Genomic DNA, 24,920 nt, shown 5'->3' on the forward strand with positions numbered 1-24,920 from the left:
TATTATTCTAATGAGCGCCGCCCCCAAACAAGACCAAATTTGGTTAGTCCGGACTGGACCAAATCTGTACCAATCATAGACGTCTATGTTTCACAAGTTTGGAACTAAGTACAGCACAGTAGAGTACCGTACAGCACAACACAGCAGTACAGTACTGTAATGTATAGTACAGTACAGTTCAGTACAGTACAGTAAATTATACTGTACTCTACTCTAGTGTGCCGTACTGTATTGTACTGACATACACTGCTTTTATTTTCTTTACTGTACTGTACTCTACTGTGCTGTCCAAACTTGTGAAACAGACATGTACGATTGGTTTAGATATAGACTCTTAGTTTTTAAACTTGTGAAACAGACGTCTATGATTGGTTTAGATATAAACTCTTAGTTTTTAAACTTGTGAAACAGACGTCTATGATTGGTTTAGATATAGACTCTTACTTTTTCAACTTGTGAAACAGACGTCTATGATTGGTTTAGATATAGACTCTTACTTTTTCAACTTGTGAAACAGACGTCTATGATTGGTTTAGATATAGACTCTGAGCTTTCATTTGATGTGCTCCTATGAACTTCAGATGTTAGTGCTCATGGAGCTTTTTACATGGAAATGTCCTCTAGCAGATGCTGAGTCGTCATTTTGCCCTTAATGCTGCTGGATAGAATTGCTGCAGTAGTTAAATGATCACTGACAGTCCACACCACCATCTAGAAAAGTTATTACAATGTTATTACAATGGCTATGTCAGAATGGTTTTGATATAACTTTTTCATTATCAATAACCTACCCCTAATGGGGACATTTTGAGCTCAATAGAGCAAAATGAATGACACTCTGCCTACTGTAATTGCTGTATGGAAAACGGTGGCATGCTGTATTGAATGGCCAGTTGAGTGGTATTTCCTTCCGCTGTATTCAGTGCAGTCCAGTGTTGCAGTGTTTCAGGGGAATAAAGGTGTTTGAATGTGAGCTCTTTTCCTGAGCCAGTGTGTTTTAAATTCTCCTTCATCCTCCACGTTGACTGCTGACGTGAGCCATAGGAAGTAGTTAACGGGAGAGTGTGTGTGTGTGTGTGACTCATTGTGGCTAGGGTGAATTAAACAGCTGTGTTTCAGGCTCACTCTCTCTCCCCCTCTCTCTCTCTCTCTCTCTCTCTCTCTCTCTCTCTGTGGTGATATTCAGCCTAATGTTCATTCCACACATCCCGTGTGTCCTCGCCCCCGTTCTGTTCCTACACCACCGGCCTGCTGGCTCTGGCTATGATGACTGTATGAAGGCAGCCATTACTCCATGAGTCAGAGAAGGAGCTCTATACAAAATAAACTCCTCTTCATCAGATGGGAGCCCACCACAAATTAGTAGCGCTTGTCCAGTAAAAATGACAAACTGCACTGAACATAATCATAAATGTCACCAAACCAAATAAGAGGAAAAAAAGAAAAGCAAACAACCGTTGAATGAATATGATGACAGGGCCTTGATCAGCTGATGCCAATTTCAAAAAGTGTAAATGAGGTATTGTGTGTATACTGTTGGTCGAGATGTAGATTAGGAGTGTTCCACCCAATGTCTTCTGCATATAGTGGATACTCACAACTATTTTTCTTCTTCCTCCCCAGTTCCCAGAGTGCGGCTTCTTTGGCATGTATGACAAAATCCTGCTCTTCCGCCATGACTTGAACTCTGAGAACATCCTCCAGAGGCTGACGTCAGCAGAGGATATCCACGAGGGAGATCTCATAGAGGTGGTGCTCTCTGGTGAGTACCGTAGTACTGATCTGGGTTCAGCTCTAACGGTTTTTATTAACTTTTTCACCTGTTCTGTAGGCTATCTGTACTAATTCAGTAAAGTTTTTCTCTAATTCAAACCTGTGTGTCGTACAGGACTGCTTCACTACTATCTAAAGCGCACCTCCATAGACACAGGTGGCTAGTTTCCCCTCTCTTTTCCTGTCACACATGATTTCAGTTTCCTGCTGACTATTGAGTGTAACAAACACTGGCTTGTAAAAGCATTCTGTTCCATCCGTCTCAATTGGGAAGCACCTGGACTGGACATCCCTCTCTCCCTCTCTCTCTCCCTGGGGTAGAACTAGAAGCATTGTCTGCATGGATCCAGACATAAAATAACTCTGCTGCCGGATCGATCTGATCTGCTGGTGTTTATCAGCGAGCCCCAGAGGAGTGTATCCATGAGACCTCTGGTTACCTCTGTCTGCTTCCCTCTGGGTTGAGACGGTTGACAGGGGTCAGCCTCAGTGTCGCACCTGGATGACTGTGTGAGGTCAGAGTAATTCCACATCCACAAGCTCTACACCCACACTGCTACCTTGTCTTGGCCTTGTAGTTGGCCTACATCTGCAGAAGAGATCTACATGTGTCAAACTGGTGCAATACAATCTCAAGATTCTTTGCTGTTCTAGTCTTGCAGACTGAAAACAGGAATTTTCTAATTATACTATTTTTCCTTCCCTTAGTTGCTTTTAATTTGAATTAATACTTTAAAGACACCATTCATTTCGGTCAATTCTTTGAGACCTGTTGTTCAGTTATGTGACTGAGAGAGACAAACAGCTCAGTGGTTTGGTCCTAAAACCTCCCTCACTGTTAGAGGCCAGAGCTGATTTCTCTTGGCGCTGGACTCAAAGGGCCTGGCTTGTTTTCTCTGCAGTAAGTGATTGTAGTGGACCCACTGAGTATAAACATGCTGGGATGTGCAGGGCGGCTCTGAAAAGAGTGGACAGGTCTATCACGACTCAGGATATGACCCAGATGCAGACACAGGAGCCGGATTGTTTGATTCTCCGAATATTTATTATAACAAAGGGACAGGCAAAGGGCAGGTCGAGGGCAGGCAGAGGTTCGTAATCCAAGGCAGAGTCAATCAGGAACAGAATGGCAGGCAGGCTCAGGGTCAGGACAGGCAGAAAGGTCAAAACCGGGAAGACTAGAAAACAAAACTTGAGAACAGGACAAATGGGAAACATGCTGGTAAGACCTGACAAAACAAAACGAACTGGCAACAGACAAACAGAAAACACAGGTATAAATACACAGGAGATAAGGGGGAAAAATAGGAGACACCTGGTGGGGGGTGGAGACAAGCACAAGACAGGTGAAACAGATCAGGGTGTGACAAGGTCATCCCTAACCAGGGGTTTGGAAATGTAGAGAGGGCTGTTTGCTCCAAGAATCCCACTCACTGTTTGTTTCTCACTCAGTATCCCTCCCATTTTACAGGATATGACATACAAAAAGTATTGTGAAAGTATTTACCACCCTTGGCATTTTTCCTATTTTGTTGCCTTACAACCTGGAATTAAAATGTATTTTTGGGGGGTTTGTATCATTTGATTTACACAACATGCCTACCACTTTGAAGATGCAAAATAAAAAAAATTGTCAAACAAAGAAGAAATATGACAAAAAAACTGAAAACTTCAGCGTGCATAACTATTCACCCCCCTAAAGTCAATATTTTGTAGAGCCACCTTTTGCAGCAATTAAGCTTGGCACATCTAGCCACTGGGATTTTTGCCCATTCTTCAAGGCGAAACTGCTCCAGCTCCTTCAAGTTGGATGGGTTCCGCTGGTGTACAGCAATCTTTAAGTCATACCACAGATTCTCAATTGGATTGAGGTCTGGGCTTTGAATGTTTCCCCTTAAACCACTCAAGTGTTGCTTTAGCAGTATGCTTAGGTTCATTGTCCTGCTGGAAGGTGAACCTCCGTCCCAGTCTCAAATCTCTGGAAGACTGAAATGTCCCTGTATTTAGCACCATCCATCATTCCTTCAATTCTGACCAGTTTCCCAGTCCCTGCCGATGGAAAAACATCACCACAGCATGATGCTGCCACCACGCTTCACTGTGGGGATGGTGTTCTCGGGGTGATGAGAGGTGTTTGCGCCAGACTTCCATATGTTTGGGGAATCTCCCACATGCTTATTTTTTTCTTTAAGCAATGGCTTTTTTCTGGCCACTCTTCCGTAAAGCCCAGCTCTGTGGAGTGTACGGCTTAAAGTTGTCCTATGGACATATACTCCAATCTCCACTGTGGAGCTTTACAGCTCCTTCAGGGTTATCTTTGGTCTCTTTGTTGCCTCTCTGATTAATTCCCTGTGAGTTTTGGTGGGCGGCCCTCTCTTGGCAGTTTTGTTGTGGTGCCATATTCTTTCCATTTTTTAATAATGGATTGTTCAAAGTTTTGGATATTTTTTTTATAACCCAACCCTGATCTGTACTTCTCCACAACTTTGTCCCTGACCTGTTTGGAGAGCTCCTTGGTCTTCATGGTGCCGCTTGCTTGGTGGTGCCCCTTGCTTAGTGGTGTTGCAGACTCTGGGGCCATTCAGAACAGGTGTATATATACTGAGATCATGTGACAGATCATGTGATCTGTCAGTATATATACTGAGATCATGTGACACTTAGATTGCACACAGGTGGACTTTATTTAACTAATTATGTGACTTCTTACATTTACGTCATTTAGCAGACGCTCCAGAGCGACTTAAAGGACCAATTAGGGTTAAGTGCCTTGCTTAAGGGCACATCGACAGATTTTTCACCTAGTCGGCTCGGGGATTAGAACCAGCGACCTTTCGGTTACTGGCACAACGCTCTTACCCACTAAGCTACCTGCCGTCCCAGGTAATTGGTTGCACCAGATCTTATTTAGGGGCTTCATAGCAAAGGGGGTGAATACATATGCACGCACCAATTTTACGTTATTTATTTTTTATAATTTTTTGAAACAAGGGATTTTTTTCATTTCACTTCACCAATTTGGACTATTTTGTCGTGGTCTAAAGTTTTGAGAATGACACAAGTATTGGTCTTCACAAAGTTTGCTGCTTCAGTGTTTTTAGATATTTTTGTCAGATGTTACTATGGTATACTGAAGTATAATTACAAGCATTCCATAAGTGTCAAAGGCTTTTATTGACAATTACATTAAGTTTATGCAAAGAGTCAATATTTGCAGTGTTGACCCTTCTTTTTCAAGACCTCTGCAATCCGCCCTGGCATGCTGTCAATTAACTTCTGGGCCACATCCTGACTCATGGCAGCACATTCTTGCATAATCAATGCTTGGAGTTTGTCAGAATTTGTGGGGTTTTGTTTGTCTACCCGCCTCTTGAGGATTGACCACAAGTTTTCAATGGGATTAAGGTTCGGGGATTTTCCTTGCCATGGACCCAAAATGTCGATGTTTTGTTCCCCGAGCCACTTAGTTATCACTTTTGCCTTATGGCAAGGTGCTCCATCATGCTGGAAAAGGCATTGTTCGTCACCAAACTGTTATTGGATGGTTGGGAGAAGTTGCTCTCGGAGGATATGTTGGTACCATTCTTTATTCATGGCTGTGTTCTTAGGCAAAATTGTGAGTGAGCCCACTCCCTTGGCTGAGAAGAAACCCCACACATGAATGGTCTCAGGATGCTTTACTGTTGGCATGACACAGGACTTATGGTAGCGCTCACCTTGTCTTCTCCGGACAAGCTTTTTTCCGGATGCCCCAAACAATCGGAAAGGGGATTCATCAGAGAAAATGACTTTACCCCAGTCCTCAGCAGTCCAATCCCTGTACCTTTTGCAGAATACCAGTCTGTCCCTAATGTTTTTCCTGGAGAGAAGTGGCTTCCTCGCTGCCCTTCTTGACACCAGGCCATCCTCCAAAAGTCTTCGCCTCACTGTGAGTGCAGATGCACTCACACCTGCCTGCTTCCATTCCTGAGCAAGCTCTGCACTGATGGTGCCCCGATCCCGCAGCTGAATCAACTTTAGGAGACGGTCCTGGCGCTTGTTGGACTTTCTTGGGCGCCCTGAAGCCTTCTTCGCAACAATTGAACCTCTCTCCTTGAAGTTCTTGATGATCCGATAAATGGTTGATTTAGGTGCAATCTTACTAGCAGCAATATCCTTGCCTGTGAAGCCCTTTTTGTGCAAAGCAATGATGACGGCACGTGTTTCCTTGCAGGTAACCATGGTTAACAGAGAAAGAACAATGATTTCAAGCACCACCCTACTTTTAAAGCTTCCAGTCTGTTATTCTAAATCAATCAGCATGACAGAGTGATCTCCAGCCTTGTCCTCGTCAACACTCTCACCTGTGTTAACGAGAGAATCACTGACATGATGTCAGCTTGTCCTTTTGTGGCAGGGTTGAAATGCAGTGGAAATGTTTTTTGGGGATTAAGTTCATTTTCATGGCAAAGAGGGACATTGCAATTCATTGCAATTCATCTGATCACTCTTCATAACATTCTGGAGTATATGCAAATTGCCATCATAAAAACTGAGACAGCAGACTTTGTGAAAATTTATATTTGTGTCATTCTCAAAACGTTTGACCACGACTGTATGTCCATTACATAAAATACAAATACAAATCCATTTAAATTACAGGTTGTAATGCAACAAAAGAGGAAAAACGCCAAGGGGGATGAATACTTTTGCAAGGCACTGTATACGCATGTGAAAATGATATTTGTTTTATAGCACTTTTAGTCTGTGAAGAATGCTACAAACAATAACCTTTGAATTATGTCTGATGGACACTTGTGAAGCCTGATTAGTCAAAAATTAAAACAATCAGACATCACATTGATGTCAGGCCTGCTCCTTGTGAAAAACTCCTTATTGGCTCAATCTTCTGTGGCGATTGATGCAAAACATCTCAAACTCCATTTCATAAAGTTGAGGCCGTTAATTGGCTGTGCGTTTCTTTCCTCGATGTGTTTGAAAAGCTCATGAATACCTTATTTCTCTGTTTGTGACAGGGAGCTATGAATAGTGTGATGGCATGTGACTTTTTTAAGTTCTTCCTCCGCTTTGAAGTTTAACACAAAATCTGGTTTTCCAAACATATTTTTTGTTTCAGATGTCTCATGCCTTAGCTCAGGGTTTCTCAAAGTGGGGTGTGCAGGGGGTCCTCGGCCAGATCTCAAAATATATATATTTTTATATATATATGAATATTACTAACAACAACAGATTAAACAAATTTTGGCCAAGGGATCCATGGAATAAGTTTAGAGGGTGTAATACAATACAATACAACCCTGGGCAACATGGATATTGGATATAACAGGGATATTGGTATCCACAGTTCTTGAATTCTTGTATTCCCCCAATGATTATTAGTTTTCTCTCTGCCTCATGTATAAAAAAAAATGAATTGCATGATTTAAAGCTGCGACATCAGAAAATCTCTCTGCCACATGACAAAGTCTGTAGAATTGCAGGAAATTAGCTTGAAAACTGTTAAATGTTCTCTCTGATGCAGAGAGGCTAGCCTTTAAAATGTTCCTTTCCAGGGCCCGAAACTTGGTTTGTCCAGCCATTCACTGCCGAAGTCAGATTAAAACTCCTTGTATGCTATTTTTATCTCACTCGAGTTGTGTTCTGATTTTGATGAATTTGCTATCACAAAAGGGGTCCCCGGACCCAAAAGGTTTGAGAACCCCTGCCTTAGCTTGTTTACTGTTGCTAAACCTTAAAGAAAGTAACTTTCAAAGAAACAAATTCCCCCTGACATAAACTGTCTAATCAATAAGACAATCATGTTCAAGTTATCAGCAACCACATTTCAGCTTATTTTTTAATGGAAATTAATCTATAAAGTTGATGAAATATATATTATTCATATGGAGTTGCTGTGTGTCCATATGTATCTCGTCATGGCAACAGCTACTGAGAATGTCCCTGGTGCATCTTGCGTGGGATGCTGGGATTTCGTCTTGATCTTATTAGAAAATTGGTCCTGAAAAAAACACCCATAAACCCACTGAAACACAAAACCCCACCCAAATAGTTAGTGACATGTATGCGGTCAGCGAAGTCAAACGCAGGACACAGAGTGGCTGGCAGCGTACTTTTACTGAACACAGTAATAAACGTACAAAACACAATACCCGTACACAAAGCAACTGCTGGAATGACAAGAACAATCACACACAATAACCAATGAGAGACAGGGGGTAATATAGGGAATACAATACAACATAATGGGAAACAGGTGTAAACAATAAAGACCAAACAAGACAAACACCGAAGCATCGATCGGCAGTAGCTAGTACTCCGGGGACGACGAACGCCGAAGCCTGCCCGAGCAAGGAGGAGGAGCAGCCTCGGCTGAATCCGTGACATGACATCACACAGGGTTTTCCACCTTAATTCTGGTATAAAAGATCCCCATGATTCCCTTGTTGGTCAATGGTAAAACCAGAACAGCATAAATTATTGCAAAATAACTGTGAGAAAGAGACTTCTCTGTGTAGATTCTCTTGATTTGGACCTGCTCTACTACTTCTCACTGCCAGTTCTCACTGCCAGAAGATGGAGCAAAGCCCCCTGGGTAATGGGCCTACCTTGTATTTCAGTCCAGATAGGAAACAAACCCAACCATATTATGAACTGATTAACTCATTGTCATTATATGATCTGGTCTTCTCTGGTCCTGTTCTGTTGAATGAGACTCTGTCTGTCTGTGGTCTTTAGTGTGCTCTGTAATGCCAGATCACTCTGAAACAGATAATGTTGTAGACAACCTTGTAGCTTGCTGTTAATTTCTGCTGTACCGACCCCTACTGTAATGAGGCTGTTATAGCACTGTGTTGTTAATGGTATGTAATAGCACTGAGCCCTAGTGAGAAAACCATGACCTCGGAACATAACATATTTTCCCTCTGGCATCTCCTACTGTACCTGACTGCCTCCCATATGAGCTTATAGGGTACTTCCCAGGTCAGACTCTCAGATACAGATGCATTGACTCCACCGTGTGAACAGTTTGTTCCCTGGATCTGAGTTATAGCCAGTTGTATGCACACAGACATACCAATATCACAGGTGAGGATGATCCAGTAGATCATCTGACTATTACCGGATGACAAAAGAGCATAAAATGCCTTTGCATTACAGTGTACACTAAACATATTAACTAAATTCCTTTTCTTCTTTTGTCATTTTCATTCTTTGGTTTCAGTGTTTCTGTGTTTGAAGTTTATTTGCTTTCCTTTAGTTTTGTTTGCCATGTTTTTGTTTTAAGTTGTCTCTGAATTGCAGCTTTAGCCACAGTAGAGGACTTCCAGATCCGGCCCCATGCTCTATATGTCCACTCCTACAAAGCGCCCACCTTCTGTGACTACTGTGGGGAGATGCTATGGGGCCTCGTTCGCCAGGGGCTCAAATGTGAAGGTAAGCACGCACGCTCACACACACACGCACACACAACAGGAGGCTGCTGAGGGGAGGACGGCTTATAATAATGGCTGGAATGGAGTTAATGGAATGGTACCAAGCACATGGAAACCATGTGTTTGATGTCTTTGATACCATTCTATTGATTCCGTTCCATCCGTTACTATGAGCCCGTCGTCCCTAATTAAGGTGCCACCGGCCGCCTGTGTCACACACTCACACAAGCTCTCTTTCACATCAAAGCTGGGGCGCACTTTGAACCTAAGCCCAAGGTGCAGTCTGAGGGGTACATTAAGGCTGGTAGGGCCGTGCAGCAGGAAGCCTCAGTGGAGTGTGTGACTTCCTCCCATTACTAAAGCAGGCCTTTGAAGAGCCGGCCTGTTTGAATGGAGCCCAGTGTACTGATGCCAAGCGTTGGACTCAGCCTTCAAAGGCTCTTTAGTGCTGCTGCTCTACCCTCTCCGATGGATTCAGCCTGTCCCTCAGTATAGCACAACCTTCCCCAGGGCCAGTCAGGACAGGAATGCAACAGACACTCAGATTGGAGGAAATATTTGGACTGTTATAGCTAGTCAAATTACATTTAAATGTGGAATTGTGGAATGCAGAATTGCATGTAATTTGTTATCAGTGGATCAGATCTATTTTATTCCCTGCTATTTTCATGCCACTAAAAAGCCTTTAAAGCTTTCTCTGAGGAAGAATGAGATCCATTGACTGCATGTAGAGCCCTCTTGTGGACATTTAAGAGAATTAAGCTGGTGGGAAGAATCAAATTGGTGCTGCCCTACTGTACTAACTTACTGATTTTCCTTCTTGGGACTGATTATTCCAAGACGTGTCTTAAGATGTCTCAATATGTCTTCACAAATATCTCAAGACATGTATATGGCTGAGTATGAAGTGTTGCATGGCTGAGTTTATCAAGCCCAATGCCGACATCCAAAGAAACAGTCTGTTTGTGTTTGTTGCGTATAGCGTGTACTGTACAGAATGTGTGTTATTCTTTATGTGTAATTAGTGACCCCTGTGTACTTCCAGGATGTGGGCTGAACTACCACAAGCGCTGTGTCTTCAAGATCCCCAACAACTGCAGTGGGGTGAGGAAGAGACGTCTGTCCAACGTGTCCCCGCCGGGCCCCTCGCTCTCAGTCCCCCGGCCCCTCCCTGGTCCCACCGAACATGCTGTGGTCGTCCTGGAGGAGGTAAGACCTGCGCTTCCATTGGTGGAGAGAGATGTCCTGTGGTAAAGATACATTCTGTACAATGTAAAGAGCTTTGAGACCCAGTGAAAGGGGCTATGTAAATGCATTCCCTTATAAAGTTACACCCTTGCACAGTTTAGTGCTTACAAAGCGAAAATGCTGTCCATCAACACCCCTTGTGAATGTACTGTAGGGTTTTGATCTACAGTACAGTTACTAACCAGCTCTAACCAGTTACTTTCTCATATGTTCAATGTGATTGTAATCTAACTGTAATTCTGATTGAGACACATTTGTCAGTTGGCAAAACATCAACTACTAGGTAATGTCTAGTTGTTTCTTATCAATTGTCTAAGTTTGTCTGCCAAATCTCTTGAAATATCTTATTGTGAAACACGACAGCAAATTGAATTATATAAACTAGGATTATGAAACGTGCTTGTATGAGGCTAGCTGGATGGAGGCTAGCTGGATGGAATATTCTCCATGGTGACCAGTGCTTATGAAAGGTCAATGCAAATACAGTTAGACCAATGAAATGAACCCCTTGTTAATTCTAGCCCATATTTGTGCATTTTGTACTGTGATGCTGTCTCTCTCACTAAACGGACCCTCCATCCCTCCCCTCCTTCCCTCTTTTGCTATGTCCTTCCTTCCTTTTTTTCATCTCTCCCTCACTCCCCCTTCCCTTGGTTCACATACTTGTTCCATGTGCCCCTCCTTCCCTCTCCCTCTCTCCTTTCTTCCTTCCACCTCCTCCTCTCCTTAATCTGTCCCCTGCAGCAGCGCTCCCACCAGGAGGCAGGGAAGAGGATCCTGTCGTGGAGTGGCCGGCCCATCTGGATGGAGAAGATGGTGCTGGGGCGAGTCAAGGTGCCTCACACCTTCGCCATCCACACCTACACCCGGCCAACCATCTGCCAGTACTGCAAACGGCTGCTCAAGGGCCTGTTCCGCCAGGGCATGCAGTGCAAAGGTAAGGTCCTACCTTCCTTTGTCTCTTTTTCTTTGTATGTCCCTCTGTCCATATCTTCCTAGACCTCTTTACCTTACTGTCGCTAGAGTTTCAAGTTGTGCTATTAAATCCATGTTTTCTATACTTCCTTTTCAGATTGTAAATTCAATTGCCATAAGCGGTGTGCATCAAAGGTACCAAGAGACTGCTTGGGCGAGGTTTCCTTCAATGGAGGTAGCTTCTGTTTTCCTGTTTTATTTCACATTGGTATCATGCCCATGTCATGAGATATACAGTAGCTGAGTAGCATATCTGTCATTGTGTGTGTCCACAGAGCCTGCCAGCCCAGGACCTGACTCTGACAGCACCATGGAGGTGGACAGTAGTGATGTGGAGAGCACTAGAGGACTACTGGATGACTCTGAGGAACCTTCAACCCCAGATGACAAGATGTTCTACATGGACTCTCCTTTCCTGGACCGCGAGAAGGACGAGGAGCCCATCAAGACCATCAGGTATTTACGTTACTGGGACAGCTGTACGTTAACTTACAGTTATCAGAGCAATAGTTGTGTACACAAAGACCATGTAGCTATTTAACTTCTTCCTTGCCATTATTGCTCCTGCTTGCTCAGGTCCAGGTTGCTGCTAAGCACTTTGTGACAAATGTTTTCATAAAAAGTGCTGTGTGTGTCCAGCCCATCCACCAGCAGTAACATCCCTCTGATGCGGGTGGTCCAGTCCATCAAACAGACCAAGAGGAGGAGCTCCACCATGGTGAGGGAGGGCTGGATGGTCCACTACACCAGCAGAGACAACCTGAGGAAGAGACACTACTGGAGGCTGGACACCAAGAGCCTCAGCCTGTTCCAGAACGACACTGGAGCCAAGTTCTATAAGGTGAGAGAGCAACATCACAGATCAACTATTACCTGACATAGGCAGAGGCATGGTGGAATGAAATGGAGAGTCTGCATTTACATTGGACTTTCTTACAATCTATTAAAAATATCACAGAACAACATAACCTTAGACCATTAATTTACCATTCTCTGAGTCTATACAGTGTCTAAAAACCAATGAATGGTTTCAACCAAACACTGAATTTCCCCAAAATAAATTGACCCGTTTTTTTTGTTGCTGATATTTCAAGATGTGTTTTATTGTCTGGGGTGTACAGTATGTAAAAGGGCCTGCCCAATGTAATGGTGTCAGTGGTGGTGTGTGAATAAGACTGGGGGCTGCTGTGTTGCAACTATAAACTACAGTGAGGTCAGTGACACAGAGAAAATCCCCCAGCCTGCCTCCTGTGGTTTCACAGGCAGTCCAATGACATTTCTGCACGGCTGCAGTGAAAGGGCTTTTGCTTCTATCTATAGCCACCTTGTCATCAGCAGTATTTTACTCTGAAAATGTTAAGGGTTTTTGCTGGGGAAATCTGATAAAAAAAGGGATGTCCAACACATTTATAAAATACATTGTAACAAGTTGCATCATCCATATCAGATATCCTCTTTCAAATGCCAAACCATCACCATAAACGTTTCTTGTCAAGTTCAAATAAATTTGAACTGTGTAATTATGATTTCCAAATGCTTTAACTCAAGCTTCAGAGAGTATGTGACAGTTCCACGGTGACACCAGTGGTGTAAGCAGTATGTACCATGCCCCAGGGGCTTAATAGCTGTGTAATTAGACACTGGGGACTGAGGTATCCAGGCAGGCAGTCCTCATTCCCTCAGTGTAAAGGCTTCCACATGTTCAGTACAGCCTTGCAACTTTGAGCCTTTCCCAGCCTCTGTACCATGTGGCTGTTTCACTTTGACACCTCCCCCAATTGTGGCTAGAGATATGACGCAGAGGGACAGTGTTTATGTTGCTACGGTTTCTAGCTACTTTTGTTTTGTGAGATGTTCAGTGTCTGTGTGTGTGTGTGTATGAGAGAGAGAGAGAGAGAGAGAGAGAGAGAGAGAGAGAGAGAGAGAGAGAGAGAGAGAGAGAGAGAGAGAGAGAGAGAGAGAGAGAGAGAGAGAGAGAGAGAGAGAGAGAGAGAGAGAGAGAGAGAGAGAGAGAGAGAGAGAGAGAGAGAGAGAGAGAGAGAGAGAGAGAGGCTAATAAAGTGTATTTGTATGATCGCCACATTGGGGCTGCCATTTTCAACACGTTTAAGAGGTATTTTCTACACTGAGCTCCACTATCCCAGTGGTAAACTAGCTGGAACAGACACACCCTCCATCTTCCCAGTTAAAACAGTGGATAGGAAAGGCTGCTTTACATTATCGTTTATTTTCAACTTGGCACTCAGCTCAGCTCTCAGCACTTAATGACGTTCAGGAGACTAATTGAAGAATAGCTGTTTGTGAATGTGTTTTTTATTTTTCTCTCAAATATTGTCCTATGGGTCGTTCTGTTTTATATGTTGTTGCTAGTGTGTGCACAGATTGGGCCAGTGGTGACATTAGGTTATCCAATGTAGCCTCTGTCTCTTGGGTGTTTCCCCCCACTGTCTCTCAATTCAATGTACTTTATTGACATGGAACGTAAAACACTTACATTGTCAAAGTAAACATAATAACAACTATGGTTAACGGTGGCTCATTCTCTCTCCTGTTCTCCTCAGCCCCTAGCCCACTGTCGTGTGGCTGTCCCCTCCTCTCCTCTCTCTACCTCCAGTCATCTGATTAGCGGTGGTGGTTGTGTGGCGACGCATCAGATGGCTGCCATTTTCTACATTTGGAAGTCATATAGGCTTCTTTTTTGAAGATGAGACCCCTATACTTGTGGTTTCCAAAACCCTTTTATGGGGGTAAGGGGGCTTCACTCTGTCTCTAGCAGATTACCCCCCCCCCCCCCCCCCCCCCCCCCCCCCCAAAGGGGAGGAGGATGAGGGAGACAAGGCACTACAGGGACTCCTATTGGCTAGGGACTTCCTTCTTCTTCTTTGATTGCATTTGACAGAGAGGCTGGAGGGAAGGGGGACTTTTAAAGTGTGCTCAAACTGCCCCTTGCACCACATATCTGTCAGATAGAGGCTGGGCACTAGACAGGGGCTGTGCATACACTGCGCTGTGGGAAGGGACTAGGACCTACTTTGAGTTACTCTTTCTGGTACGCGTGCTAAACTGAGGGAGATTTTTCAGCGGTTACCTCTGACTTGTGGGGGATTTGGTGTCTGCTTACGTCTGATCTGACTGTCTATCTTGTGAGTGATTGATTCAGTGAATCTTGTCTTTCTCTGTCTTTCTCTTGTCTTTCTTTGAGTATTCACTAGACTGTGGTATTTTATGTGTATCATGGTTGTATTCATGGTTGTATTTGTCTTCTGTGCCTCTCTCTCCCTAATCAGTAGCGGTGATGGCATTGCTTTCTTTGTTTGTGTCTGTTATGACCCTGGTCTCTCTCTTACTCATTCTGTCTGTCTGTCTGTCTGTCTGTCTGTCTGTCTTTCTTTCTTTCTTTCTTTCTTTCTTTCTTTCTTTCTTTCTTTCTTTCTTTCTTTCTTTCTCTCTCTCTCTCTCTCTCTCTCTCTCTCTCTCTCTCTCTCTCTCTCTCTCTCTCTCTCTCTCTCTCTCTCTCTCTCTCTCTCTCCCTCCCTCTCTCTCTCTCTCTCTCTCTCTCTCTCTCTCTCTCTCTCTCGCTCTTGCCCCTCCTTCCCTCCCTCCCTCCCTCCCTCATGGCCCACAGGAGATCCCTCTCTCAGAGATCCTGCAGGTGGAACAGTCGAGGGACCTCAGCAGCCTAGCCCAGGGCAGCAACCCACACTGCTTTGAGATCATCACCTCCACCATGGTCTACTACGTTGGGGAGAATAATGGGGGCCAATACCACAGCCCTGCGCTGGCAGCCTCGGGCGTGGGCATGGAGGTAGCCCAGGGCTGGGAGAAGGCCATCCGTCAGGCTCTGATGCCTGCAACACCCCAGCCCAGTGTGGCCACCGCAGCCGGGCAGGGGAAGGACCACAGTGAGTACAGTACCATTCTCTACTGTTAACAGGGTAGACATGTTGCTATGGCTATTGGAAGTTGTACTGACTGGCTGGTGGTCTGGTTTAGGCTACTGATCATAGCGTGAGTGCAGTAGTTATTTCTATTGGAGGTAGCACTGACATATTTTACATATTGGAGCTATTGGCACTAGCACTGGAAAGGTGGTATGAAATTAGATTATGTGAGCGATGGAAATAGTACTATTTGAGCCCATAAAATTGGTCATTGCAGATATCGGTCATTTAGTGGTTTGATATTTTACATTAGTGTGCAGTGGGTCAGGAGAATCCCCATTAAATGCTTGAATCTCCAAGTTAAGGTCAAGTGAGGTTATATTCTGAAGTGAGAAAACAGTCAGTCTTGTTTTGAGATAACAAACATGGCATCATCAGAAATGACTGTACCTACAGACACAGCAAAGCCTTGAATTGAGAAGCCGGGGTTTACCTCTTCCCCCCTGTGATGATAGTCATACGATTTTTAAGATAAGATATACTTTTTTGTTCATTAATTTACAAAGAACAGAAATGTGTCTTTATGCTCACAACCCAAACGCCTGAGAAACGCACATCCTCCGAAGGGCTGGAAGCAATGGGTCAGCCGCAGTGCAGCACCCCTGGATCAATTATAGGGGATTAAGTGCACAACGGCAGGCGGTGGTATCTAGGATGATGCCAGCAACCCTCCGGTTGTCGGCTCACTCCGCACCAGATTATCCCGTCTGAGCTGGGATTTGAACACTAGGCTTCCTGCCACCCAATCAAATTGATCATCATTATTATGATAATGATGATGATGATTTTAGAGCAGGGATTATCAACTAGATTCAGCGGCGGGGTGTTTTTGGTCGGATTGGATGGTCGGGGGGCTGGAACGTAATTATAATAAATGTTATACTACAACTAAGCGTAAAAAGAGATTGTATTTGAAAATAATAATTTCATACCTTGGTTAAGGTGAGATATGATCACATACAGTGAGGGAAAAAAGTATTTGATCCCCTGCTGATTTTGTACGTTTGCCCACTGACAAAGAAATGATCAGTCTATAATTTTAATGGTAGGTTTATTTGATTAGTGAGGGACAGAATAACAACAAAAAAATCCAGAAAAACGCATGTCAAAAATGTTATAAATTGATTTGCATTTTAATGAGGGAAATAAATATTTGACCCCCTCTCAATCAGAAAGATTTCTGGCTCCCAGGTGTCTTTTATACAGGTAACGAGCTGAGATTAGGAGCACACTCTTAAAGGGAGTGCTCCTAATCTCATATTGTTACCTGTATAAAAGACACCTGTCCACAGAAGCAATCAATCAATCAGATTCCAAACTCTCCACCATGGCCAAGACCAAAGAGCTCTCCAAGAATGTCACGGACAAGATTGTAGACCTACACAAGGCTGGAATGGGCTACAAGACCATCACCAAGCAGCTTGGTGAGAAGGTGACAACAGTTGGTGCGATTATTCGCAAATGGAAGAAACACAAAATAACTGTCAATCTCCCTCAGCCTGGGGCTCCATGCAAGATCTCACCTCGTGGAGTTGCAATGATCATGAGAACGGTGAGGAATCAGCCCAGAACTACACGGGAGGATCTTGTCAATGATCTCAAGGCAGCTGGGACCATAGTCACCAAGAAAACAATTGGTAACACACTACGCCGTGAAGAACTGAAATCCTGCAGCGCCCGCAAGGTCCCCCTGCTCAAGAAAGCACATATACATGCCCGTCTGAAGTTTGCCAATGAACATCTGAATGATTCAGAGGAGAACTGGGTGAAAGTGTTGTGGTCAGATGAGACCAAAATGGAGCTCTTTGGCATCAACTCAGCTCGCCGTGTTTGGAGGAGGAGGAATGCTGCCTATGACCCCAAGAACACCATCCCCACCGTCAAACATGCAGGTGGAAACATTATGCTTTGGGGGTGTTTTTCTGCTAAGGGGACAGGACAACGTCACAGGATCAAAGAGACGATGGACGGGGCCTTGTACCGTCAAATCTTGGGTGAGAACCTCCTTCCCTCAGCCAGGGCATTGAAAATGGGAATGGGTATTCCAGCATGACAATGACCCAAAACACACGGCCAAGGCAACAAAGGAGTGGCTCAAGAAGAAGCACATTAAGGTCCTAGAGTGGCCTAGCCAGTCTCCAGACCTTAATCCCATAGAAAATCTGTGGAGGGAGCTGAAGGTTCGAGTTGCCAGACGTCAGCCTCGAAACCTTAATGACTTGGAGAAGATCTGCAAAGAGGAGTGGGACAAAATCCCTCCTGAGATGTGTGCAAACCTGGTGGCCAACTACAAGAAACGTCTGACCTCTGTGATTGCCAACAAGGGTTTTGCCACCAAGTACTAAGTCATGTTTTGCAGAGGGGTCAAATACTTATTTCCCTCATTAAAATGCAAATCAATTTATAACATTTTTGACATGCGTTTTTCAGGATTTTTTTTGTTGTTATTCTGTCTCTCACTGTTCAAATAAACCTACCATTAAAATTATAGACTGATCATTTCTTTGTCAGTGGGCAAACGTACAAAGTCAGCAGGGGATCAAATACTTTTTTCCCTCACTGTATCAATTTTTTTATTTGTGGGAATATTTGTGAACAGATTTCCTGAATTAAAGAAATGTTTAGCTCAATTCCTGGTGATTCTTTATTCTCCCCCCCCCCCCCCCCCATAAAAACAAAAATATGATTATTTAAAAAATGTTACACATTCAACCGGTCGCTCACCTGTGGGCACAACACATTACACCTGACGTAGATTCAGGGGATTATCTGTGTGTGTTCCTCTTCCATCTCATCCAGTACAGTAATGCACATTCTAATAATGAAGATGGCCGAATCAGACTAGTGGTCTTTGTTTCCCTTTCGGTTATGAAATAAACACACTTCTGGTTCAGTGCCCACCATCACCATGGCAGGTTAGAATGTTTATTCATCATTTGTGTTAGATTGGATATGAGATTAAATGAGCGCCATTGCCTGCCAGCCCATATATGCCCCTGGAGGCCATTTGTCTGGCTGTGACTCCTGGTGTAAAGAAGATGGTGAGGGTGGCAATGCTAAACAGATGAGACCCACCACCTCACTACCCCTCAATATCCAACCACTCTGAAATGACAACAAGGGCTTGTGCCCTATAGTCCTACAATATGGTTCTTAGCCAATGAGTGAGGACAGGTGGGCATACTTTGTTGTCCATAGAGAAGATGAAAGCTGAGACTATATTATTTGATTATACAATTATGTTTTATTGTTTGGCAAAACATGACTTGGGAACTGAATATTGGCCTCAGGAGGCACCCATAACCCTAACTATTCAATAAAACAAATCTTCCCTAATCAATTATACAGGGTCATAATTGTGCAATGAAATGCTACATTACTGTGTGTGCTGTGTGTAGTCCAAGCAGCTGCGATAGGCTTGAAGGACATGAAAGAAAGTGAGAAATGCATCTCTGTTTATGATTAGTTAGGGATACATTGGGTCCTTTATGCATTTGTAATGTACAGTTGTTTAAAGTGGACACTGCATTGGTTTTCCCCTCTAGAACAAGAGTTGTCTATCAGCATATCTGTGTCCAACTGCCAGATACAGGAGAATGTGGTGAGTGTGGTCACTTTTTCAGACAATCTTGCACAATTTCTCAGCTGTGTGTGTGTGTGTGTATGTGTGTGTGTATGTGTGTGTGTGTGTGTGTGTGTGTGTGTGTGTGTGTGTGTGTGTGTGTGTGTGTGTGTGTGTGTGTGTGTGTGTGTGTGGTCATCAATTTTTTTCTGCTACATATGCATTCTTCATGGACCATTAAACATTGCATGTCCATTGTAAAAACAATATATATATATATATAAAAACAAAGTAAGGAAGTCACTGATACACTTATGGGAAAGGGGGATTTTCATACGTACTGTACTTCTGCATTGGGTGAAAGTGACCCATTTGTCATATCAATGACCATCCCAATACAACAGCATCTAACCAACTTATAGCAGTATAAATCCACAGTTTAATGTATATTAGCACTAGTAATACCCTTTAAGATAATAAACTACAGTAATACGGAAGTGTTTCCCTCTCTGTAGGATATCAGCTCTGTATACCAGATCTTCTCTGATGAGGTGCTAGGATCTGGACAGTTTGGGATTGTGTATGGAGGTGTGTGCCTGGATGTCAATTTTTTGATGTATTGCAACTAAACATATTGTATTCTCTCAACCCAAACCAAAACACACACCCACTTTATGCCAGTTACTCACGTCTATCTTTATGATACTATACAGTATACAGTATATGTACATATTGACACATTCTTTATTTCTGTTGGCAGGGAAACACAGAAAGACTGGAAGAGATGTGGCCATCAAGGTGATTGACAAGATGAGGTTTCCTACCAAGCAGGAGAGCCAACTGAGGAATGAAGTGGCCATTCTCCAGGTAACACATAGAACCTCATGCTGTACCAGTCAGATGTATACAGTAGTCATTCTTGCTGAGTTTCAAACAGTGAAACTGTAACGTGGTACAGTATGGCGTGTTGAAGCTAAAGGTTTGTTCCCTCGTTTAGAACCTTCACCATCCTGGCATCGTCAACCTGGAGTGTATGTTCGAGACGCCTGAGAGGGTGTTTGTTGTCATGGAGAAGCTCCATGGAGACATGCTGGAGATGATCCTGTCCAGTGAGAAGAGCAAGCTCCCAGAACGGATCACCAAGTTCCTGGTCACACAGGTCTGTCTTTATCTCTCATTCTTGCCCTCTCTACTTCTCTCTAACTTCCCTCCCCTCTATCTCTCTGTCCTTCCTCATCTTTCACCCACTTTCTCTCTTCCTTCCTCCCCCTCTCTCTTGTGGTGTGGTAATCTATATTAGCTGTAATAGACTCAGCCCTGGGCCTGTTTACTCTTGTGGTGTGTGGATACGGGGGGATTGTTTACGGGATATGCTGGTCTGGATGGCATCATGGCCGTGTCCCTCCTGGTGGATTACAGCCTGCGGTGCCGTAGTGGTGCGCTGCTCTGCTCTGCTGCCTAGTCTCTGGTCTGTGGGCTGATTAGAAGAGAGGGGCCTCGGGGCCCAAACAGAAGCGGGTTCATGAGGCATGGAGCTGCACATGAAAATGAACAGCAGCAGGCCCGGCTCTGATGTGGTTTATCAGTACTTTGTCAAAGTCAGGAGTCAGGCAGCAGCATGGAGTTGCTAGAGGACCACAGCTAAACATGCGTGCAGCGGTAGCAGCTACAGTTGATGCTTACACTACAGCAGAGATGAGACAGTGATGTAGCTCAGTTGATAGAGCATGGCGTTTGCAACGCCAGGGTTGTGGGTTCGATTCCCACAGGGGGTATGAAAAATAAATAATGTATGCACTAACTGTAAGTCGCTCTGGATAAGAGCGTCTGCTAAATGACTTAAATGTAAATGTAAATGTGATGAGATCATGTGTCCATATAGAAACTAAGAAAGTGACCATCCTAGAAATAGCTTAGTGAACTACTAAAATACTTATGCAGCTCTCATTATCCATTACATTTTATTTTATGAGTGAATCCATTCTGTTATATGAGAAGATCATTATGTGGTATTATGTGGTCTGATCTCGCTAACCCATGGGCGTTGGGCTATGTTCTGTAACAGATCCTGGTGGCTTTGAGACATCTGCATTTCAAGAACATCGTCCACTGTGACCTGAAGCCTGAGAACGTGCTGCTGGCCTTAGCAGAGCCCTTCCCACAGGTAACAACCAGCAACCTCTCACCTGTCAGACAAGTTTGCTATCTTTCTAGCAAAATATTGGTTGTATGTGAATGGAGGAGACAATGTAGCATTCTCGTGTGTGTTTGTGTATCCTGGCAGGTTAAACTGTGTGACTTTGGCTTTGCCCGTATCATCGGTGAGAAGTCGTTCAGGCGTTCGGTGGTGGGTACCCCAGCCTACCTGGCCCCAGAGGTGCTGCGTAGTAAGGGCTACAACCGCTCCCTGGACATGTGGTCTGTGGGGGTCATCGTTTACGTCAGCCTCAGCGGGACATTCCCCTTCAACGAGGACGAGGACATTAACGACCAGATCCAGAACGCTGCCTTCATGTACCCACCCCAGCCATGGAAGGAGATCTCTGCAGAAGGTAGGAAGGAAGCCCCGTTTGAATAATATTTCAATGCATGAATGCTAAGTAAGACAAGTGAGGACACACATCTCTGTAAAGTGTGTAACGTAACTAATGAGTCCAGTCATACAGCTGAGGAAGTAGACCAAAAGTGTGATATAACAAGCAGTCATTTGAAGCAACTGGAAGTTAGTTTGTCTTAGTTATCACTTGTATACCAAGTTGCACTATGATTTTTCATATATAGTAGTGTAGGCGTATGTGGGGGATATTTAGATGGGGCAGCTGGGGAGAGTTGTCAGTGATTCATGTAAACCACACACAACAGAAAAGTCAAAGAGCCACAGGATATGAAAACCACGCTGGTAGATCCAGACGTGTGGGTAGAAAGACAGCACTGATGTTTCATGTCTACCTCTCACTTTGAGACTAACATTAAGTCTCTATTCATCTCACAGCTACAGATCTCATTAACAACCTCCTACAAGTGAAGATGAGGAAGCGGTACAGTGTGGACAAGTCCCTCAGCCATCCTTGGCTACAGGTATTATAATAGCCTAATTATACTGTAAGCAGTGCACAGGCACATCTAACAAAACATTCACACACATTTCATGATGTGACCTAGAACAAGGCAGACATTGTATTGGATCTCTGCTGTAACTCCTCTCCTCTCCTCTCCTCTCCTCTCCTCTCCTCTCCTCTCCTCTCCTCTCCTCTCCTCTCCTCTCCTCTCCTCTCGTCTCGTCTCGTCTCGTCTCCTTTCCTCTCCTCGCTCTCTCTCTCTCTCTCTCTCTCTCTCTCTCTCTCTCTCTCTCTCTCTCTCTCTCTCAGGACTACCAGACGTGGCTGGACCTCAGGGAGTTTGAGACACGACGTGGCGAGCGTTATATCACCCACGAGAGTGACGACGTGCGCTGGGAGGAGCATGCAGATGAGCACAGCCTGGTCCACCCTAAACACTTCATCATGGCGCCCAACCTGGACGATATGGAGGAGGGCCCCTAGTGGCCAGGAGGCCACTTTACAGGTTACAGGTGTGGCCAAGAGGAAAACGTCAGGAACCTCTGCAGGTTATTGACCTTTGGAAGCATTCCCTCTAAAACTGGTTGGGAAAAGGTCAGACACCCCTGTGCAGGGACTGTGTGACAGGGGATTCTGACCCAAGACTTGGTGGTTAGACTTACTGCCACAGGGCGCAGACAGGTGGCGTTGTGGAGGCCCCTGTTTCTTTATGACACAGCAGTTTAACCAAAAACTTTGGGAGAAAGACATTTATTGTTTTTTTTCTTATTTTTTCTTATCTTGTAGAATCATTCCAGCTCAACTTCATTGGTCCTTTAGGGAAGTACATCATTATTACAAACCAAAGGACAATTAAAGTTGAAGGGATAGAATTTCCTCAACATTAGGTGTGAGTAATGGTATGCCATTCTACCTGTGAAGGACTTATAGAGTAGAGTGAGCTTAAAGGGCACTTTTCACAAGGGATTTGGATCCACAGAAAGATTGGAATGCGTAGGTATATGCAAACACAACTTTGTGCTTATTCCAAGACTGTTTTGAAACCATGTCCTTTGACGGTATGAAACTGGATCTATCATTAGTATCTAGATGTTGTACTTTACTAATTTTTGCACTATACTACCATCAACCCTATCAATTTGAAGGTGAAAAGTTAAAGCTGCTACATCAGGTTCCATGGAGAAAACTACCAAATGACAGAAAGTGTTGACTGCATCACAGCTTAAAGTTTGTGGTAAGAGCTTGATACAGTAATGCCTAGGTGAGTAGCATAGAGTTTGTGAAAAGGGCTGCAATACAAAGCAATTAGTAGAGCACCTGTCATATACAGTAAGCAAGTAAATCAAAAGGCGGAGGGACCAAAGACTGCATCCAGCTCATTGATATTATTAATCTTCAATTTTCCTATCTTCTCATGACCAATACCTAATTGGTTTTTCTAATGGCTGTCTTATCATTGTGGCTCATTCTACTTCTGCTTTCTACTAGAAAGTGGCTTGACTATTGTACATTCCAAGCAGGATTTGAGCCAAACCTGGTGATGGGACCACCACCCCTCAAGGTATTACAGTAGCTATCTATGTGAAAGAGGCTTGGTTATACCAACAACATTCCAGGTCCCTGTATCAGCCTACACCAGCTGAACAGGAGGGACTGGGAAATTATCTCACTACAGGAGCTTATCATGGGTCCAAGCCTTCATTACACGGGCTCCATATTGGCATGATGAAGGCTTATACCAAGCATGGGTTCAAGGTATATCTTTTCATTTGAATTTGTGAAGCAAACGGAGAGATGAGAAACACATTTTACTCTTTGGTGAGTGTCTGACAGTGTATGGAAAGAATAGCCTATACTGAACATCTTTTTACTGTGTTTTTCTACAAAATGTTCAAGATGTTTAATTTCTTTACTTTTTCATGGAGTTGATCTTGAATAGCACAGTTAAAGCACCCTTACTTCTGGAAATGTAAAGTGCAGTGTGCTGTTCGTGTCTCAATGAACATTCCTGTACTGCTTTTGAGTACTGTATGTGTCCTCCAAGGTTACCAAAGGGTGTTTCACCCAACATTCGGTTATGATGACCATTAACTACATTTCAATGCCTGTGCCCATTTCAAACAGTCCCTAGACGAACATGTAGGCTAAAGCCTACGGTGTTGGAATGGGCTTTTAACTGGGACCATAGGGTCTTGGTTCAGGCCCTAACAACGTTATTTTGGGAGAATGGAGGTCTGTTCCCATTCTCCTGTTCGTGTTGCCGCTGGATTGGCAGGTGTCAGTGTTTTGTATATTTTAGTACATACAAATTTAATAAAAACTCTACTTCTTTACATGCCTATTGAGTCTCAGTTTCTGTGTGTCATAAAACTAGATTTGTCTAACACTCAAATCCATATTCTCAGTTTGACTTTACAGCATGATTTAATCACTTTGACCTCAACTGCCATAAGCTATAGCAAACTTGTGCAAGCAGGGTCCAGATATGCAGCCTTGCTGGCATCACACACCCAAGAAGACCCACCATCAACCTCGCCTTCCAAAAGAGTGCATATCAGTTCCATTTTAAAAGGTGTAGCTCAGTTTAAAGATGTAGCTCAGTTCCACTTTAAAGGTGTAGCTCAGTTCCAGTTTAAAGATGTAGCTCAGTTCCAGTTTAAAGGTGTAGCTCAGTTCCAGTTTAAAGGTGTAGCTCAGTTCCAGTTTAAAGGTGTAGCTCAGTTCCAGTTTAAAGGTGTAGCTCAGTTCCAGTTTAAAGGTGTAGCTCAGTTCCAGTTTAAAGGTGTAGCTCAGTTCCAGTTTAAAGGTGTAGCTCAGTTCCAGTTTAAAGGTGTAGCTCAGTTCCAGTTTAAAGATGTAGCTCAGTTCCAGTTTAAAGGTGTAGCTCAGTTCCAGTTTAAAGGTGTAGCTCAGTTCCAGTTTAAAGGTG

General features: G+C 43.8%; 1 protein-coding gene across 1 annotated transcript in view; it reads left to right on the top strand.

Moving 5' to 3' along the window:
- LOC311103170 (serine/threonine-protein kinase D3-like) overlaps window positions 1–24,324 on the top strand; it is a 47,973-nt gene extending 23,649 nt beyond the window's left edge. The window contains exons 2-17 of the mRNA XM_084144718.1: window positions 1,624–1,762; window positions 9,076–9,207; window positions 10,252–10,415; window positions 11,199–11,391; window positions 11,527–11,604; window positions 11,705–11,885; window positions 12,069–12,270; window positions 15,055–15,331; window positions 18,916–18,971; window positions 19,448–19,520; window positions 19,693–19,799; window positions 19,930–20,091; window positions 20,998–21,096; window positions 21,217–21,484; window positions 21,925–22,010; window positions 22,301–24,324. Of these exons, the coding sequence (XP_084000844.1) occupies window positions 1,624–1,762; window positions 9,076–9,207; window positions 10,252–10,415; window positions 11,199–11,391; window positions 11,527–11,604; window positions 11,705–11,885; window positions 12,069–12,270; window positions 15,055–15,331; window positions 18,916–18,971; window positions 19,448–19,520; window positions 19,693–19,799; window positions 19,930–20,091; window positions 20,998–21,096; window positions 21,217–21,484; window positions 21,925–22,010; window positions 22,301–22,474 (2,391 nt within the window). The 3' untranslated portion in view covers window positions 22,475–24,324. The remainder of the gene's footprint in view (window positions 1–1,623; window positions 1,763–9,075; window positions 9,208–10,251; window positions 10,416–11,198; window positions 11,392–11,526; window positions 11,605–11,704; window positions 11,886–12,068; window positions 12,271–15,054; window positions 15,332–18,915; window positions 18,972–19,447; window positions 19,521–19,692; window positions 19,800–19,929; window positions 20,092–20,997; window positions 21,097–21,216; window positions 21,485–21,924; window positions 22,011–22,300) is intronic.
- Window positions 24,325–24,920: the final 596 nt, after the last annotated feature.

This window comes from Coregonus lavaretus (genome assembly GCF_964263955.1).
Source record: "Coregonus lavaretus genome assembly, chromosome: 27".
NCBI classification, from domain to species: Eukaryota; Metazoa; Chordata; class Actinopteri; order Salmoniformes; family Salmonidae; genus Coregonus; species Coregonus lavaretus.